Source organism: Sciurus carolinensis, chromosome 5 (genome assembly GCF_902686445.1).
Source record: "Sciurus carolinensis chromosome 5, mSciCar1.2, whole genome shotgun sequence".
Lineage (NCBI taxonomy): Eukaryota > Metazoa > Chordata > Mammalia > Rodentia > Sciuridae > Sciurus > Sciurus carolinensis.
Window position 1 is genome coordinate 173,532,612 of NC_062217.1, and position 18,129 is coordinate 173,550,740.

At 50.2% G+C, this 18,129-nt stretch overlaps 1 protein-coding gene across 5 annotated transcripts in view; it reads left to right on the forward strand.

Annotated features, from left to right (window-relative positions):
- Mgmt (O-6-methylguanine-DNA methyltransferase) overlaps window positions 1-18,129 on the forward strand; it is a 238,775-nt gene that overhangs the window by 21,944 nt on the left and 198,702 nt on the right. For 2 of the 5 annotated variants that reach the window (XM_047553760.1, XM_047553759.1), the window contains exon 1: window positions 17,505-17,549. The exons of 2 other annotated variants lie outside the window; for them this stretch is intronic. In XM_047553760.1, the coding sequence (XP_047409716.1) occupies window positions 17,520-17,549 (30 nt within the window). In that variant the 5' untranslated portion in view covers window positions 17,505-17,519. Of the gene's footprint in view, window positions 1-2,865; window positions 2,956-17,504; window positions 17,550-18,129 lie in introns of those variants that run through there. One more of the 5 variants, XM_047553761.1, reaches the window with a different exon arrangement.

Consider the following 18,129-nt stretch of genomic DNA (forward strand, 5'->3'; position numbering starts at 1 on the left):
GGCCGCCTGGTGTGCTTCCTCTGGTTGCCAGCGAGGGAGCATCTTTCCAGGCTGACATTCACAGCTCCTTTTGGTGCCCCGCCTGTTCGTACCCATTTTGTCCAGGATCCTGTTGAGCTGTCTTCTTTTTGATTGGCAGGAGTATTTTATACATTCTGGGTTCCGGACATCTCCCAGGTTGTGGCCTGCCTTTTCATTTTCCGTGCAGCGCCTTTTGACGGACAGGCGCTCCCAGCATGGGCTTTCCTTTGCGGTCGGCTCATCCTTCTGTGTCTCATTTCGGAAGCCCTGCCGTATTTCTAGTCCCAGACCCGGCTCTGCCTTCTCTTGGAGAAGCATCGGTCTTCCCTCTCGTAGCTGAGTCCTTCTCGCTGCTGGTGTGGGTGCGAGTCCCGTTCTTGGCGTACCCAGAAGCCCTCTTCTCTCTGCTCTGCACCCGGCCCCGACGTGCCTCCACTGCAGACGTGTGATGACAGACGGCAGCGGAGACCCAGGGCAGCAGAGAGGGCTGTGCTATGGTGGATCAGGCCGGCTTGCAGGTTCCTCAGGCAGGTTCCCCAGTGGAGCTCCTGGGCCTGGTGCTTGTGGGCCCTGTTCTGTGCCCGTAGCCTCACTGCAGCCTCCAGGGGCTGCTCTGGTTGTAGGTTGGCCCTCAAGCCTCAGTTTTCTTCCTTAGGAGTCTCTTAATTCTTTCGGGCCTTTGCTCAAGTTTCAGACTCAATTTGTCAAATTAGAAAAACCCTTAGGTGATTTTTAGTTGGTGTTGTCTTGTTGTTTCAGTAGCGGGGATTGAACCCAGGGTTACTTTACCATGGAGCCACATCCCCAGCCTTTTTATTTTTTTTATTGAGACAGGGTCTTACTGAGTTGCTTAGAGCCTTGCTATGTTGCTGAGGCTGGCCTTGAGCTTGCAATCCTCCTGCCTCAGCCTCCGGAGCTGCTAGGGCAGGTGTGCCCTTAGGTGTTTTGATGTTGATGTGTTTTGACCTGCTGGCCACTGCAGGCAGCGTCTTCCTGGTGGGGACCTCGTGCTGCGGGCTGTGGCCATCTGCCCAGTGCGCAGGTAGGGCATCATCTCTGGGTCTTCAGGGTCTCCTGGGTTTTAATAATGTCTGGAATGGCTTATCCATCTATGTAGTGTTTTCTGTAAGTCCTTTTGTCGGTGGTGTCGCTGTTGCTATCGTAAACGGTATCTTTGTAGGATTAGGTTTTCTTCTGACAGTTAAACGCGACTGGTTTTTGTTTTCTTCCTGTGGCTAGTTTTCTTGCTGAATTCTTTTTTTAAACTTTAATATGGCCCATGTATATCCTTTGATTTTGTACGCATATAGTCAGTCGGCTGTGAATGAGAGTTTAGCTGCTTTCTTTCAACTCTGTAAGGAATTTTGTTTATTTTTTATGTGCCATACTGTGCTGGTAGGACCTCCAGTTCCATTTTAAGTAGATGTTGATAATCGATGGTCTTACCTTGCTCTTACTCTAAAAGAAAGGCTGCTCAATTTTCACCACCAAAATTGATGGTTACTATGGGCGTCTGTTCTGGTTGTCTGGGAAATTTTAAAAAGTGATTACTGGACTTGGAGTTTTATTAAGTGGCTTTTCTGCATCTGTGGGTTCCCAGCCTCTATCTGTTAGTGCGGATCACTGCTTCCGGAGACTTCCTGATGTGGAACCATGGCTACCTTCCTGACTGAACTCCCAGCGGCCTGCCGGGTATCACTCTGGACTCGGTTGGACCAGGCCGACTAGCTATTGGTGCAGGATTTCGGCTTCTGTGTTCATGGCCAGAGAGGCTTATTTTTTTTTCTCCCACTCCGTGTCTGCCCTCACAGAATGGGGAAGCACTCTGTTCTCTAGAAGAGGTGGGGCTCAGAGGTCTTTCTTCCTCTCTAACCAGGATTTGAAGGAGGGTTTTAAAGCTTCTGGTTTAATTTCTTTTATAGTTACAAGACTTTTTCTTCTTCTTTAAAAAATAAAAAAAGCTCTGGTTGGGCCATTGTGTGAAACCTTGCCGAGCTTTCTCCACCTTTAGCTTTCAGCTGCCTCTTGGTATTTAAAGTGTGTATGCAGTGTGTAGGTTTTGACGATACCCAGTTTGGTTTTCTGTATTTTTTAACTGACATGTTCAGTTCAATCACATGAAAATCATAGTAATCAAGATCAATTCTACCATTTGCTATTTGCCTTCCATTTGTCTCACCTCCTTTTCTCTTTGTTTCTAGTTAATTTTGTCTTTTTTGGATTAAGAAAATACTTTTCCTGCCTTTTCTCTAACTTTGTAGCTGCACATACTTGGCGTGTTGGTGATCAACTTGGACACAAGGCCTGTAGCTCACCTCACTTCCCGACCAGGAGAGCGCTTGATGGCCTTCCCTACGCCCGCCTCCTCCCGCTTGTCCCTGCTGGGCTGTCCTGCGGGGTCTGTCCTTGCTGTCCCTGCTCTCTTCGTCCAGCATCTGCTGGCTGCTCCTGTGCCCACCCTCCAGTGCCCTTGTGCTTCCCCAGCAGGCTCCCGCCTGGGCTGATTGCTACTCCTTGAAGAACTTGTCATTTTTTTTTTTTTTTTTTTTAATGTTAGTCAACTGGTGGTCAGTGGGCTCGATTTATAACTCTTCTGGCCTCCAGTGTGAGATGCTTTGTTACTTGCTGTTGAGTTGGTTATTGTTTTATCGTTTCTGATTTGCTCTTCCATTTTCTTCTGGTTTCTCGAGTTTCTGTGGCGAGTCAGCTGTTGGTCATGTGCCCCCTGCTGAAGGTGCGTGGGTTTGTACTGCAGCTGCCCTGAGGTTTCCTGTTGCGGGGGCAGCTAACAGCGTTATGCTAGTGGTTGTTTTCATTCTGATTCTGAGGGTCCCAGAGCAGCTTCTGATGGTCTGTTATGGAAGGTTCTGGACCCTGCTTTTCCAGATGCTGCTCTACCTCATCATTGCCCCTCCCCCGGGGCTTGACCGGCAGGTGAGTTAGTCCTTCTGGTGTGTCCCTCACCCCTCCCGGGCTCTCCTTTTCTTCCCACCCCTTTCCCTTTCTGTGCTACAGTTCGGCATTTCTGTTCCCCTGCCTTGCATGACACAAATCCCTTTCTGCTGTGTCCCATCTGCGGTCAACTCGTCCAATGAGGTCTGAATTTCAGATTTGGGATTCTTCAGTTCTCGAATGCCCATTTCATATTTTAACTCATATTTCAATTCTGTATTTAAAATTCTCCACTTTCTTATCTGTTCCTCTATTTTTAAATCAATCATAGTTATTTTAAATTTCTTATTTGCTAACACTCATATTGTGGGCAGCCTTTCTTCTGTTTGTGATTTCTGTTTTCTTATTAGTCCACAGATGTCTTTAGATGCTTTTAGGAATTGTGATTGCATGCTGGACTTGAGTATAAAGAGCTACACTATCTCTACAAGATGATACTCCCCCAAAGAAAAGGCCCCTCTTTCCTGAGTGAGGCACCAAGGGCAAGGGCTTGACTGGGCCGGGGCTGGTCTGTAATTTTAGTAGGACCCAGTCTCTGGCTGGACCCTCTCTTCGAGTATGGTGCTGCTTGTTTGGTAGTGGGTCGGAACCAGGGGCTCACGCACTAGACAAGCGCGCCACCACTAAGCCACACCAGTCCTCCCTGGTCTTCAGGTTGAAGGTCTGCGGCCGTCCTCTGCCGTGCACACGCCGGGAGGTTCATTTGTACCTGAAGAGCATTTCGCTCTTGGTCCTCCCACCTTGGGGGTTCTTCAGATTTCTGATTTCTCATACCATCCCCCAGATCACCCCAGGTTTCCCAGACAGAGCAGGTTTGTGGGGCCCATCCAGGCTGCTTGCTGCCTGTACCAGCCTCAGCAGATGCTCCTGGGAAGGAAGGATGACTGTCTCCACTTGGACTGGCAGTGGGCTGGGCCTGGTTGCTTCTGTAGCTCCGTAGCACTCGCTACGACGTGGGTGGGTGATTTTTGACTCTTCTTGGTTACCGTGGGAACGTTGGCCTGCCTCAGTGCACTGTGGAAGTCCATCCTGCCTGGGTCTGACTTCCTCTCGCTTCTTGCTTGTTCTTTCTCCTGTGATGAACTTTGATTCCTTTGCACATGTCCTAACTGGTGATTTCGTGTTCTATGCCAGCGTCTTGAAGAACCTGGAACCCTACGGGTCAGCCCTGGGGTTTTGTACTTCTCACACTCTGATGTTTCTTGGCACCGTTGGGCTGAGGACTTGATGAACTCATCTGGGTTGAACCTCTGAGGCTGGGTTCCTGAGGACCTCACCACTGTCCTCTAGGGGGCGCTGGGGTTTGCCTTGGCCTGCGGTCGGGGAGGCCACCAACATAGCATGGCCACAGGAAGCCCACACTGTTGGGCGGTGCAGGTGCAGGTCTCCCGTCGCTGCTGCACTCTTCCTGGGCTTTGGCTGGTTCTCCTCAGCCTCCCCTGGTTGCCCCTGCCTTCCCAGGAGGTCAGCTTGGACTTCTGAGGAGCCGCCCTGGCTGAGCACAGTGGTGCACCTCTGTCGCGCCAGCACTGGGGCAGCTGAGGCAGGAGGGTTTCGGGTGTGAGGCCAGCCTGGGCAGCTTGGCAAGACCCTTAGCATCTTAGACCCACATCTCAAAATAAAAAAATAAGAAAGGACTGGGCACTAGTGTCCCCAGGTTCAATCCCCAAACCAAAAAAAATTCAAAAATTAAAAAAAAAATTGTCATTTGTTCCATGTCTGGTGTGATAGGGTCCCTTACTCCAGTTTTCTCAAAAGAACTGGGTTGCTGACGTTTTTGCCTAAAGCTACTAGAAGCTAAATATAGATACGGTCTTGAAGATGAGGAGACAGTCATGTTGAAACCGCTCTTAGCGGGCTGTGGTGCCCGCCTTGCGTGGTACCAGGGCCACGCGCCCCGCCCAGCAGCGGGCCTGGGAAGGTGGTCCAGGTTGTTGCCCTGCCTCGTCTTCCTGACCTCCATCTGAGAACTGCCCTTCTGCAGAGGCTTGCACGAGGCTCTCCTCAGGCCAGGGCTGGCTGGGACGCTGGGTGCGGCCTCCCGTGCCCTGGCCGTCACAGGCTGCCCACGGACACCTATCTGGGACAGTCGGTGTTGAACTGTTTTCTCACTTGGCCTCACATAAGTGCTTGTCTCCTGGCTGAAGCCAAGGTCAGTGTCCCTGTTTCGGTGACTGGCCCTCCAGGGCTGGGCAGCTGGGGCAGCTTCGTATCTGAGACTGTCCTGAAGAATCTGGATCTTGAGCAGAAGGACGTTTGATGAGACACCCCGTCTGTTTTGTGTTGTTATCACAGGATAGTGAAGACTGGGTGATTTATAAAGAATAGAAATTCACTCTCGTGGTTTCCAAGACTGAGAAGTCACTGTCGAGACCCTGACAGGGGCCGTTGTCTGGACAGGGAGGAGCTCAAGGTCCTCACGTGGTGGAAGGCAGAAGGGCAAGGGATGGACACGGTGCAGCCTGCTGTGTGGCGGCCTCAGTCCCACCCGGAAGGGAGGCACCTTCATGTCCCTTGCCTCTCATTTTGGAGGAGATGCATTCAAGCTGTGAGCCATGTTGTCGGGAGAACTAAGCAGAGGGAAGACTCTGACACCTCAGGTGGAGGGATTCCACCCCCTGGCTTCTTCAGTTGGGGACAGCACCACCTAATTGTGGATCCCAGGAGTGTCACCGGCCTGTTTCTTGTCTCCATTCTAGAAACATCAGCCACCATGTTTGTCAGGTGTTGGAGGGTGTGTGCAAGACTCAGTCCTGACTCGAGGGGCGCGCTCTGTGACCAGCTGCTTGCGCGGGAGCAGTGAAGAATTCCCATTCCTGGTTCTTCAGTGGCTCCAACGCCTCCTTACCCGCCGCGTCTCAGTTTTCCTAATAGGTGCAGTGGCAGGGTTGGTCAGGGCTGCCCCGTGCAAGTTTTCTTAGTGGTAGAAATGTCCTCTAGCTGTGCTTCCCAGCGTGTGTCCAGCAGCCACGCGTGTCTACTGCAGCCTGGAAGCTGAGTTTTGGATTTGGTCACATTCTTACCGACTTCAGTTCGAGCGGCCTGGGGTGTTCCACAGCTGTGTTGAAAGCTGTGGATGCAGCTAGTTAGACGTTATTCGGAGGTCTTTGGGCCTTTGAATTCTGACGTTTGGTTTCCTTTGCTTGTTTCTGTTCTTATTTATTCATGGATTTGTTTATTTTTTACTTGGCTCCTCCGAGCATCAGGACCTCCTTTTTGCATGATCACAGACCTCAAGCCTGTTTCCTCTCTGCTGTGTCAAGAGGACATCACCTCCGTGGGAAGGGGACTTGGCCTCTCCAAGCCCCTAACAACCCAGGGGGGCAGTGGCTCACACTGCAGAGCCACTGGGCCAGCTGCACCCTGCCCGCCCCTCCCGGGGCACTGCTCACCGGGCAATGTTTCTTTAACCAGGTTTTGAATTTTTGTCAGAATTAATTTAAATTTATGATTCAGTTTTCTGTTATAAGTAATTGCTGTTTGTAAATGAGACTAATTTCTATTTGGTACAACTAATGCAATTTAGAGCTGCAGATCTCCTGATCCTCTGGGTCCAGGCAGAAGAGATGCTTTCCTAATGCTAGAATGAGCAAGATCTTCCTTTGAATCTTAAAATATCTGCTTTGTAAAACTGGGTTAAGTTATTTTAGAAACTATAAATAGTCACTTGGTAATTAGGTGTTTGGTTTTATTTGTTATAATGGAGTGCTTATTAAAGTTCCGTGCATTTTTACCCCGTGGATCCGAAGCTTTTATAGGCCAAGTGATAAGAGGCAGCCTGTGTATTTCATTTGTTGATTATGACTCATCACGTGACAGATGGCCTCCTGAACTTTTAAATTCTTGTTTGCTTGTAGAGAAGGAAACTCTTGTGTCTTTTTTGATGGGGCTACTCTCAAATCCTCACCCAGGCATATCATCATAACCTTACCCTGTATCACATAGTCCAAGCCAGAGAGACGAGCGCTCGGACATGCCTCCCGTCAGATGCTGGTGGAGCGGGGCCTGCTGCAGGCTTATCTCTTCCCACCAGGACGCTCCTTCCCTTTCTTCTCCGCGTAGCTGCTTCATGTAGTTAAAATGACATCAGAACGTCATCGGACGCAAGTTCCTGCAGAAATAGCCCTGCGTCTGGCTGGCACCGGAGGATGTCCTGCTGTGTTCCATACTCCCCAGCGTCTGGTGGGCAGTGGATGGGCACACAGCTGACAAGACGGATGCCAGGCCAGGTGCCTGAGGCCCCATGGCCAGCAGTGGTGTAGGCCTCCCCTTGTGCGTGGCTGCCCCAGGAGAACAGAGTGGGGTGCAGCTTTGTGTCCTGTCTGTTGTTGGGACTCTTCCTTTCCATTTGTCCTCATTCTTTAAGAACTGTGCCGATGTCTTTCTCTGAAATCAGGCGTCCTGACCAGCTGAGAGCTGCGTTCTGTCGTTCAGGGAGCCCGACGCCTGGATGCTTGCCGCGGTCAGTCTGCTGCGCCCACCCCGCCAGGCCCAGTTTGCCTCCTGTCTCAGCATCACGTGATTTCTGTTTGCCTTTTTTGTACGACCCAATAACAAGAGGTGCATTTTAAAATTTATGAAAGTCTAATGAATGGCTGGTGAGAGGAGAGACCACTTTTATAACAAGATTAATACCCAGGCTCTAGGGACGTAGCATTTTAGTAAAATCAGACTTTGCGTAGCCTGGCGATGCTTGAAACCTCTTGCATCCTTATAAAAATCTCTAAGTAGGACACTGGCAGGCGACTCTGGCCACGGTTCCATCTGCTCTTTGTGGCCTGACCCAGGACCACTCAGGGTCGGGGGCCTGGCCAAGGCTTCCCGGTCCCCGTCTCTTCTGCTTGTGCAGCTCAACATTCCCGACACGGTGCTGAAGGCCAGTGTTCCTGGGAAGGAACAGGGGGTGTCCCCCACCCCGGTGGCTGGCTGCATTCGCTGTGGTCTTACTCTGGTGCTTTATCCCTGCCCTTCTCCTTGAGTGCACCTCAGACAGTGTCCTGGGTCTTCTTTGGTTGCTTTTTAATTAATGAATGAATTTTTAGCCCGAGCGGCCTGCTGGGGGAAGAGGCTGAAGTGGACACTGGCGTGGTCTCCGCCTGCAACGGGGAGCCTCATTTCTGGATCTCATTTATATAAAGCCGCTGGCCAGTGACGCTGAGCTCAGCTGAGTCTGTTGAACCGTTCAGTCCCCAGCCCCCGCACTGCCCTGCTCTGCGCCCGCCCCTGGACAGGCACACCTGCCTTGCGATAGCTCTGGGTCCCGCGCCCCGGGCGTTCTCCCTGCGGGTTGGTGCCCAGCTCCAGCCCCCCGTGCAGAGTCTTCACGCTGTCCCTCACCCCTCCCGTTCTGAATGGCCAGGTCTTGCGGGTGGAAGGACCCGGCATGTGCACGCATGGCAAGGGCACGGCTGGGCTTCTTACCTTGCACCCTTGACCGTCCCTGACCGGCAGGCCGTGGGAGCCGCAGCACACCTCCTTCCCCGTCACCGGGCTTCGGCACCTTGCAGGACGCGGGCCGTCTCCATGACCGGGCGCGGCCCTCTTCATGCCGCCCGGAGCCTTGCTGCCTCCTCTTCATCTGCTCTGGTGTGGGGTGCTGAGTGTTGCGTCCCCAGGTCCCCAACGTGATGCATGAGGAGGTGATCAGGGTCCTTCCCAGTGGAGCCCGGGCAGGGGATCAGTGCCCCGGGGGCACAGGCGCCAGGGAGCTTGCTTGTCCGTCTGCCACCTGAGGACAGGGAGGGTGCCACCGTGACCCAGGACGTGGGCTGTCACGAGGCCGGGCGCTCCCAGTCCTCGACCTGGGGCTGTGCCAGAGCAGGCTTCTGGGCTGCGACGCCCGCTTCCTGAGGCCTCTCCTCACCTCTTGTGACCTGAGCCCTTCCGAGCACCTCTGGCCCTTTGCTTTGTGACCTCCTCCCGTTTGCACTTTGCTCTCTTGAGTAGATGGAGGTCACACAGTTCTGGAGAGAAGGCACAGGCATGCGCTCCTGGGGGACCCTGCCACCGGTGTGTGGGCCCATCTGCCAGCCACGGGTGCTGTTGACCTTGGGGCCCCGAGTAAGGTGGCATCTGCCCTGCTTCTCCGACTCAGGGTTGCCGTTTTCCCCGGTGATTAATAAGAGGTGTTAAGAGGCCATCCTGGCTGCCCGCTCCTGCCCACTGACCTTAGCACCTGGGTGCTTCCTGCCTGCAGCAAGGTCACCATACGGTCTGAGCATGCTGTCTGCTCCCTGGCTCCCTCTTCATTTACGGACGGTGGTTCTTCCTGAAGAAGAGCTGTCCTTCCTCTTCCACGCACTGAGTCACTCAGTGTATTATCTGTGTCCTCGCAGGCCATGGAAACTCGGGTGATGGAGAGTCCCACGCCATTCCTCCTCCTCCTCCAGGGCCGCTTGTCTCTCCGGCCACTCTGGAGGTGGGCTCCCACATCTGAGATGGACCTGGCCTTTTCTGGGCCTCACAGTCCAGCCAGATTTGTTTATTTATGTACGTTTTATTTGTTCTTTTTAGTTATACATGATAATAGAATGTATTTTGGCAAATTATACATACACGGAGTGTGACTTACTCTATTTAGGATCCCACTCCTGTGGTTGTACATGATGTGGACTTAACCCTGTTGTGTATTCAAATACAAGGCTCCGGAAGTCATGCCTGATTGATTCTACTGTCTTTCCCGTTCCCTCGCCTCCTTCCCTTCATTGCCCCTTGTCTAATCCAATGGATTTCTATTATTCCCTGCCCCAACCTCCCTTGTTTTGAGTTAGCATTTGCATATCAGAGAGAACATTTGGACTTTGGTTTTGTGGCTTATTTCCCTTAGCATGATATTCTCCAGTTCCATCCATTTATTGGCAGATGCCATAATTTAATTCTTCTTTATAGGTGAGTAATATTCCTTTGTGTATATATACCACATTTTCTTTATCCATTCATTGGTTGAAGGACACCTAGGTTGTTTCCATAGCTTGGCTATTGTGAGTTGAGCTGCATCACTATAGTATGCTGTTTTTAAGTCCTTTGAGTATAGACCAAGGAGTGGGATAACTGGGTCAAATGGTGGTTCCATTCCAAGTTTTCTAAGCAATCTACATACTGCTTTCCAGAGTGGTTGCACCAATTTTCAGTCCCACCAACAATGTATGAGAGTACCTTTCTGTTCATATCCTTGCCAACATTTGTTATTGTATTCTTGGTAATTACCATTCTGACTGGAGTGAGATGGAATCACAGTGAAGTTTTAATTTACATTTCTTTAATTGCTAGAGATGTTGAACATTTTTTCATATATTTGTTGACCATTCATATTTCTTTTTCTGTGAAGTGCCTGTTCAGTTCCTTTGCCCACTTATTGATTGGGTTACTTGTTTTTCTTGTGTTAAGTTTTTTGAGTTCTTTGTATATCCTGGAAATTAATGCCTTATCTGATGTGCAGGTGGTAATGATTCTCTCCCATTATGTAGGATCTCTGTTCACATTCCTGATTGTTTCCTTTGCTATGAAGAAACTTTTCAGTTTCATAGCATCCCATTTATTGCTTCTTGATTTTACTTCTAATGCTGTAGGAGTCTTATTGAGGAAGTCAGTTCCTAAGTGACATAATGTAAAGTTCGAAGTCAACATGATGTAGAGTTGGGCCTACATTTTCTTCTATTAGGTACAGGGTCTCTGGTCTAATGCCTAGGTGCTTGATCTACCTAGAGTTGAGTTTTGTGCAGGGTGAGAGATAGGGGTTCAATTTTGTTCTATTACATATGGATTTCCAGTTTTCCCAGCACCATTTGTTGAAGAGGCTATCTTTTCTCTAATGCATGTTTATGGCACCTTCATCTAGTATGAGGTAACCGTACTTATGTGGGTGTATCTCTGTGTCTTCTCTTCTGTTCCACTGATCTTCTTGTCTGTTTTGGTGCCAATCCCATGCTGTTTCTGTTACTATAGTTCTGTAGTTTAACTTAAGGTCTAGTATTGTGATGTCTCCTGTATCACTTTTCTCTCTAAGGATTGCTTTGGCTATTTGACCAAATAATAATTTGACCATTATTATTTTTTGGAATGAATTTAATGATTACTTTTTCTGTTTCTACGAAGAATGTCATTGGGATCTTAATAGGAATTGCATCAAATCTATATAGGGTGTTTGGTAGTATAGCCATTTTGGTAATATTAATTTGGCCTATCCCAGAACGTAGGAGATCTTTCCAATTTCTGAGGTCTTCTTCAGTTTCTTTCTTTAGTGTTCTGTAGTTTCATTATAGAGGTCTTTTGCCTCTTTTGTTAGGTTGAATCCCAAATATTTTATTTTTTAAAGACTATTGTAAAGGGGATGGTTTTCCTGATATCTCTTTCAGCTGATGTATCATTGGTGTATAGAAATGCAATTGATTTATTGGTGTTGATTTTATACCCTGCTACTTTGCTGAATTTGCTCATGAGTCCTAGAAGCTTTCTAGTAGAGTTTTTTTGGGTCTTCTAAAAATAGAATCTTGTTATTGGCAAATAAGGATAGTTTGAGCTCTTCTTTTCCTATTTGTATCCCTTTAATTTCTTTTGTCTGTCCGATTGCTCTGGCTAGAGTTTCAAAGACTATGTTGAATAGGAGTGGTGAAAGAGGGCATTCCTGTCTTGTCCCAGTTTTTAGATGGAATGTTTTTAATTTTTCTCCATAAATATAATGATGGCCTTGGGCTTAGTGTATATAGCTTTGACAATGTTGAGGTCTGTTCCTTTGTCCCTGGTATTTCTAGCATTTTAAACGTGTGGATGTTGAATTCTGTCAGATGCTTTTCTGTGGCTACTGAGATAGTCATGTGAGTCTTGTCTTGAAGTGTGCTGGTGTGGTAGGTTACATTTATCTGTGGCTACTGAGATAGTCATGTGAGTCTTGTCTTGAAGTGTGTTGGTGTGGTAGGTTACATTTATCTGTGGCTACTGAGATAGTCATGTGAGTCTTGTCTTGAAGTGTGCTGGTGTGGTAGGTTACATTTATCTGTGGCTACTGAGATAGTCATGTGAGTCTTGTCTTGAAGTGTGTTGGTGTGGTAGGTTACATTTATCTGTGGCTACTGAGATAGTCATGTGAGTCTTGTCTTGAAGTGTGCTGGTGTGGTAGGTTACATTTGTCTGTGGCTACTGAGATAGTCATGTGAGTCTTGTCTTGAAGTGTGCTGGTGTGGTAGGTTACATTTATCTGTGGCTACTGAGATAGTCATGTGAGTCTTGTCTTGAAGTGTGCTGGTGTGGTAGATCACATTTATCTGTGGCTACTGAGATAGTCATGTGAGTCTTGTCTTGAAGTGTGCTGGTGTGGTAGGTTACATTTATCTGTGGCTACTGAGATAGTCATGTGAGTCTTGTCTTGAAGTGTGCTGGTGTGGTAGATTACATTTGTCTGTGGCTACTGAGATAGTCATGTGAGTCTTGTCTTGAAGTGTGTTGGTGTGGTAGGTTACATTTATCTGTGGCTACTGAGATAGTCATGTGAGTCTTGTCTTGAAGTGTGCTGGTGTGGTAGGTTACATTTATTGATTTCCGCATGTTGAACCAGCTACCTCCCTGGGACAGACCCCACTTGATCATGGTGCACTCTCATTTTTATATTTTCCTCGCCCCAGCCCGAGATCTAGGAACGTCTTCCAGGAGCCTCAGTTCCTTTTGCAGAAGGATGCTAGCAGCCACCTCCTGGGTGGGTTTGTTGGTCCCCGCTCCCTCCCTCCTGCGTGGACAGGGCCGGGCTCTGCCTGACCCATGTGTGCACACACGTCTGCCTTGGTTTCTCTGCCTGCCGTCTGTGTGCACGTTGAAAACCAAGACTTCACCCTGGAACCTAACTGGAGCCCAACACATGGGTTCCCAAAGTCTGCGCTCTGCTGCTGCTGATCGCCATGTGCCTGGTACCCCACAGCTTCTTCAGGTGGACAGTGAGGCCCGTGCCGTGGTGTTCCAGTCGCCGGATTCAGGCAGAGCCGCTTCCCGTGCTTGCCTGTGAGGAGGCTTCAGTCTGCAGACTTCTTCTGGAAACATGGAAGCACAGGTGGACATTCGGAGTAGGACAGACAGAAAATGAAGTTGTGTTGTTTCAACCTAGAGGTGTGCTCCCAAGTAGACACGCCAGTTCTCTGGCCTCCTCACGTGTCCAGGTCAAAGGAAGCACGAAAGGTCCGCGGGTGGGTTTCACGAGAAGCACGGCAACAACTTTTCAGAGCATCCGCTACTAGTTAGGTTTTCTCTTTAACCCATGTAATTTTCTTTCAGTTCTCATTTCTGCGGAATTTTTCAGTCTGGCCTGTGTGTGATTCGGAATGATTCTCAGTTCTTTGTTGTAAACAGAAATATTGAAAGTGCATGAAATGAAGATGACCCCTCACTGCACCCTGGCTGTGCTTGGGGTGTACTTTTACAATTGCTAGGTCTTGCTTCCGGAGACAGTGAGAAGTCATTTGGTGATAATTGTCCTGGACGTTCCCTTGCCTGTGTTAATGGGCTAGGTGTTCCCCAATCCGTTCCTTCTTAACTACATCTTCACTGTGTTTTACCTTCTCCTGGGCACAGACCTTCGAGGATGGACCCATATCAGAAATCTCAGGATTGGAAGAAGGCACCAACGATTCCTCAGCAGTGAGGGGTGACCAGTGGTGCCTTCGTCCAGAGGCGTCGTCCTTGCTCCCGCCTGGGCATTGCTGGCTCCTGACTGTGGAGGCACTTTGGTGGCCTGGGGTGCAGGGGCTTACCTAGGGCCCTTGGGCTGTTTCTCTGTCAGGCTGTCTCTTAGGGCAACTCTGGATAGTGGGAGGGTTGGTGGCAAAGTGGCCGGGCTCTGGAGTTGGACTCCCCGGCTTTAATACTCTACAAGTTAGCTCTGTGGCCTGTCAGAACTCAGAGTTACCTGTGCATTTGGGCTGCTCTGACAGCTCGATTTCTGTTGCATGGACGGCTTTCACTTAAATTTAAAACCAAGTAGAAGGATGGACTCTCCGAGTCATACAGACTTTTGGCAATGCACTATGAAAACATTTAGCTCAGCAACTTTGTCTTGGTTGTGTCCTGGTTTCAGGGTCCCTGGACAATTCCTAAGGAGCCTGCAGTACTCTCTTGCACCGGAATCCTTGCTCTTAACTGGTGGTAGAAGACTTGGGCAGTTTTCTGTCCATGTATTTGGAAGCAACAGTGACTTTTAGGTGAAGTTTGCCTGTGTACTCATAGGCTCAAAGTTGCTGCCTCTTCTCCACCTTGGGCTGTGATCCCGATCCCTCCCAGACGGCACCTGCCCATAATTAACTTGGGGAAGCCGCAGTGGGAACAGGGCCTCTCCCTTTACTGTCCCTTTAGTCAGGTTGCTTTCTTTTTATAGGAATCAGCTTTGGGATAGAATGAGGAGCAGAGAACAGGACAGGGGGCTCGGCAGTGTGGGCCTGCCTGGGTCCCTGCCTCCCACTCAGCCCTGAGGACAACAGCTGGGTTTGGAGGCAGCTGTACCCAAACAGGGTAAAAATGCACTTCCTTCCAGTGAGTCTGCCTCATATTTCATTTATGTTTAAAACCGAGTTGACGAATATGAATATAGATATTTAGAGTTATTGTGCAGTCATGTTTGGTTATGTGCACGGTCCAGTTTCCAGACCATATCTTACCCTCTAAGAGGGAAGCCATTAATGGTATCGTCCACAGTGCTGGCTTTTTTTTTTTTTATTATCCTCTAGCTTCTGTTCTTCAGGTGCGCAGCTATTTCAGCATTATGAGGAATGATGGATGATGCAGGAAAGTTTCTTCGGAAGCACTTCTGATATTGTGCAATGCACTTGGGGGTCAGCCGCACTTGACTGATGCATGATTTATCCCGTGTCCCTGCCACTTCCCGAGATAAAGCTGCCGCTTTATCAAAAATGCCAGCAACTGTGATTTAGAATTTATAAACCTCCGTTTTCAAATAATTGTTCTGATTACTTTCTGCCCTGGCAATAAAATGATAAAGGTAATTGCACACAAATGTGAGATAGCACCAAAATACAATAAAATTAACCTGAATTAGCTTGACTTGTCGATGAGAGGTATTTATGAAATGTGGTGTTGCAATAAGGGAGAGTGATCTTATGGCTGGAAGGTGAGTTATCGCCTTAATGTAATTCTCTTTGAAATTTAAAAAAGAGACTGTTTCTGTCGAGGGTGATTGTGCTTTTGAAATTAAGTTGAAGTGATTCTCATAATTGGCAACAATAATGCATTTGGAAGGTAATATCTTTTATTGTGTTGTGCCTAGCTGCATTACCTTTTATTCCGCAGCTTCTGGCTCCAGCCTTTCTAACACTCAGGTGGAGACACGTGCAATCCTGCCAAATCCGGGGGTCTTGGGGGTTTTATTCTCTCTGTGGCAGTGCGCCCTGTCTGAATGTAACAGACTCCCCGCAGTTGATTAGTCATTTAGATATCAAAGGCTAAATGTCATAATTTTTAAAAATTAAAGCAGGTTTTCGGAGATGGCATTTCGTTTCCCTGCCTTGTAGCCGGACGGCTCTCAACAGGGTGAGGCTGGTGCTGCCTCTTCAGTACTCACCTCTTGTAACCTCTCTGCGCTCTCAAAGGGAAATTCTCGGATGCTATCTGCCTCCACGCGCTGCTTCAGTAGGTACCCTGGGCGCACACCCAGGGCGGGCCTGGACGTGCGCCCGCAGCCTGGCAGCTTGCTTACTGGACATGCCTTGTCCGATCTGCCTTGACATTGGAGACGACTTGGTCAGAATGGTGAGTGGACGACGTTTAGGAAAGTTCTACAGAGGTGAAGTCGATCTTCCCATTGGTAGTGTGGTCCTGTTCCTGGAGAGCCTTGGGGACAGCGGCCTCATAGCTTCAGAGTCTGGCTTACTCAAGGGAATGTGCTGCAGGACATTTGTGAAGGCCACTCGCTGTTCCTTCGTGAGCACAGCATAAAGCCGGTGCTGGAGCGCCTCCCTCTCCTCAGGTGGTGCCTGTTGTGTGAGGGGTTTCTTGACGAGACCAGCGGTTCTCAGCTGGGGGTGACTTTGCTCTCACTGGAGACGCTGTTGGGTGTTGTGGTTGAGGGAGTGCTACTGGCCTCCAGTGGGTAGAGGCCAGGATGCCAGTGCACATCCCACCAATGCACAGGTCAACCCCCAGACGATTCCCTGGCCCTGCACGTCAGCAGACCATCGTCCAGACCACTTCTGGGTCTCTCAGTGCCGTTGTCTGGAGCCCCGTGGGTGTTCAGTCCCACCCCCTGGCCGCAGTGACCCTACTTTTGCCAGTAGCATTCCATCCTCTCAGACGGGATCCTTCTAACTCATCTTCGACTCCCTCCTTCTCTTTCTTGTGCCATCCCAGTCTGCAGGGAGAGTTTTCCAGTTCCATGGGTTTTCTGAGTGTGCCATGTCTAGTCCCCTCTGTAGCTGGGAGCACAGGGTGAGAAGATGCCCATGAGGACATGGTGAGAAGGTCCCTGTGAGGACATGGTGAGGACATGCCTATGAGGACATGGAGAGAAGGTCCCTGTGAGGACATAGTGAGAAGGTTCCTGTGAGGACATGGTGAGAGCATGCCTGTGAGGACATGGTGAGAAGGTCCCTGTGAGGACATGGTGAGGACATGCCTGTGAGGACTTGGTGAGAATGTCCCTGGGAGGACGTTGTGAGAGCATGCCTGTGAGGACGTGGTGAGAGCATGCCTGTGAGGACATGGTGAGAGGGTCCCTGTGAGGACGTGGTGAGAAGGTTCCTATGAGGACATGGTGAGAGCATGCCTGTGAGGATGTGGTGAGAAGGTCCCTGTGAGGACATGGAGAGAAGGTCCCTGTGAGGATATGGTGAGAAGGTCCCTGTGAGGACATGGTGAGAAGGTCCCTGTGAGGATGTGGTGAGAGCATGGCTGTGAGGACATGGTGAGGACATTCCTGTGAGGACGTGGTGAGACAGTTGGTCTAGGTTTGAACTGCCACCTGGACTGTCAGGTTGGTGGTGTTGCTGCCAGCCCCTGCCTCCCCGGTGGTCACCTCTGCATTCACCCTGGGAGCTCTGTTCTAGGGTTTGGTTTGGGTCCCGTATGTACTGGTTTTAACTTCCCTCTGGCAGTGTGTAGTTGGAGGATGTGCCTTTGGGAGAGAGGGTGGACTAGAAACGTGGGCAGATGTCCTCACCTGGTGCAAGGCGCCCTAGCACAGGCAGCTGTCTCAGGCACCCAAGAGTCAGCTACCCAGCTTGGTGCTGGGCTCCTGGAGGAAAAGTGACCCTGATGCAAGAAAGCAGGTTAGCACCCCTCCTGTGGAGTGGGTCTTGTTCAGCTGGGGACATGGGTATTCCAGGAGTAAGCTTCTCAGCAACTAGGGAGTCCTGTGTTCTGGTGCCAGGGGACACGCTGGGAGTGGGTCCAGGATGGGGATTTATGACCCATGCTGTTGGCAGCTCCTGGAGCCTCCAGTGAGTGGGCCATAGTGACAGGTGGGTCCTACACAGCCATTCACTGTCCACCTTCTATCCACATCTCTTTCCAGCTCTGCTGTGATGGCTAGCGCTTTGATTGCGTCAGGTGCTTGTGGGATGGAGCAGCCTTTCGGACTCCCAAAACAAGTATGGACCTGCCTTCTTTACCTTTTCTCTGTTAAACTTTAGCATCCAGGAGAGAAGCCTAAAACGCTCCTTTTTTCTCCTCTGCAGTTTTTAGGGTCTGAATCGAGTTAAGACCTTTACTGAGCTGCTGGGTTCTGGTGGGGTGGCAAATCCTTTGCGGGTGAGGGGCTTCCGTTCTGCGAGGCTTCTGCTTGTGGGGCCTCGCCCACTCTGCTTCTCTCTTGGGCAGCCCCGTCTGCCCCCCGCCTCTTGGAGCCTAGGTGGAGGCCGTCGTGCCCGTCAGCCTGTCTGCCCCTGCCCTTGGGTGGCGGCCCCTCTTGTGGCCAGATGCCCCGGGCTGGGGCTGCAGCACTGCTGGGTGAAGGCCTCTCCCCTGCAATTCGGGGCTGCCCACCTCCCGAATTCCCTGCTCCCACAGTCACCCCACAGGTGGCGACTGTGGCGGGTGGTTAGCGCAGGTCTTCCTAGAACATCTGGTGGAGGTCCTGCCGAGTGTGGGCCGGGGTCGGTGCGGCGGGAGGCAAGTGCTGACGGGTGATCTTCTGGCAGAAGCTGCTTGCCAGGGGGACCTGGGCTCTGG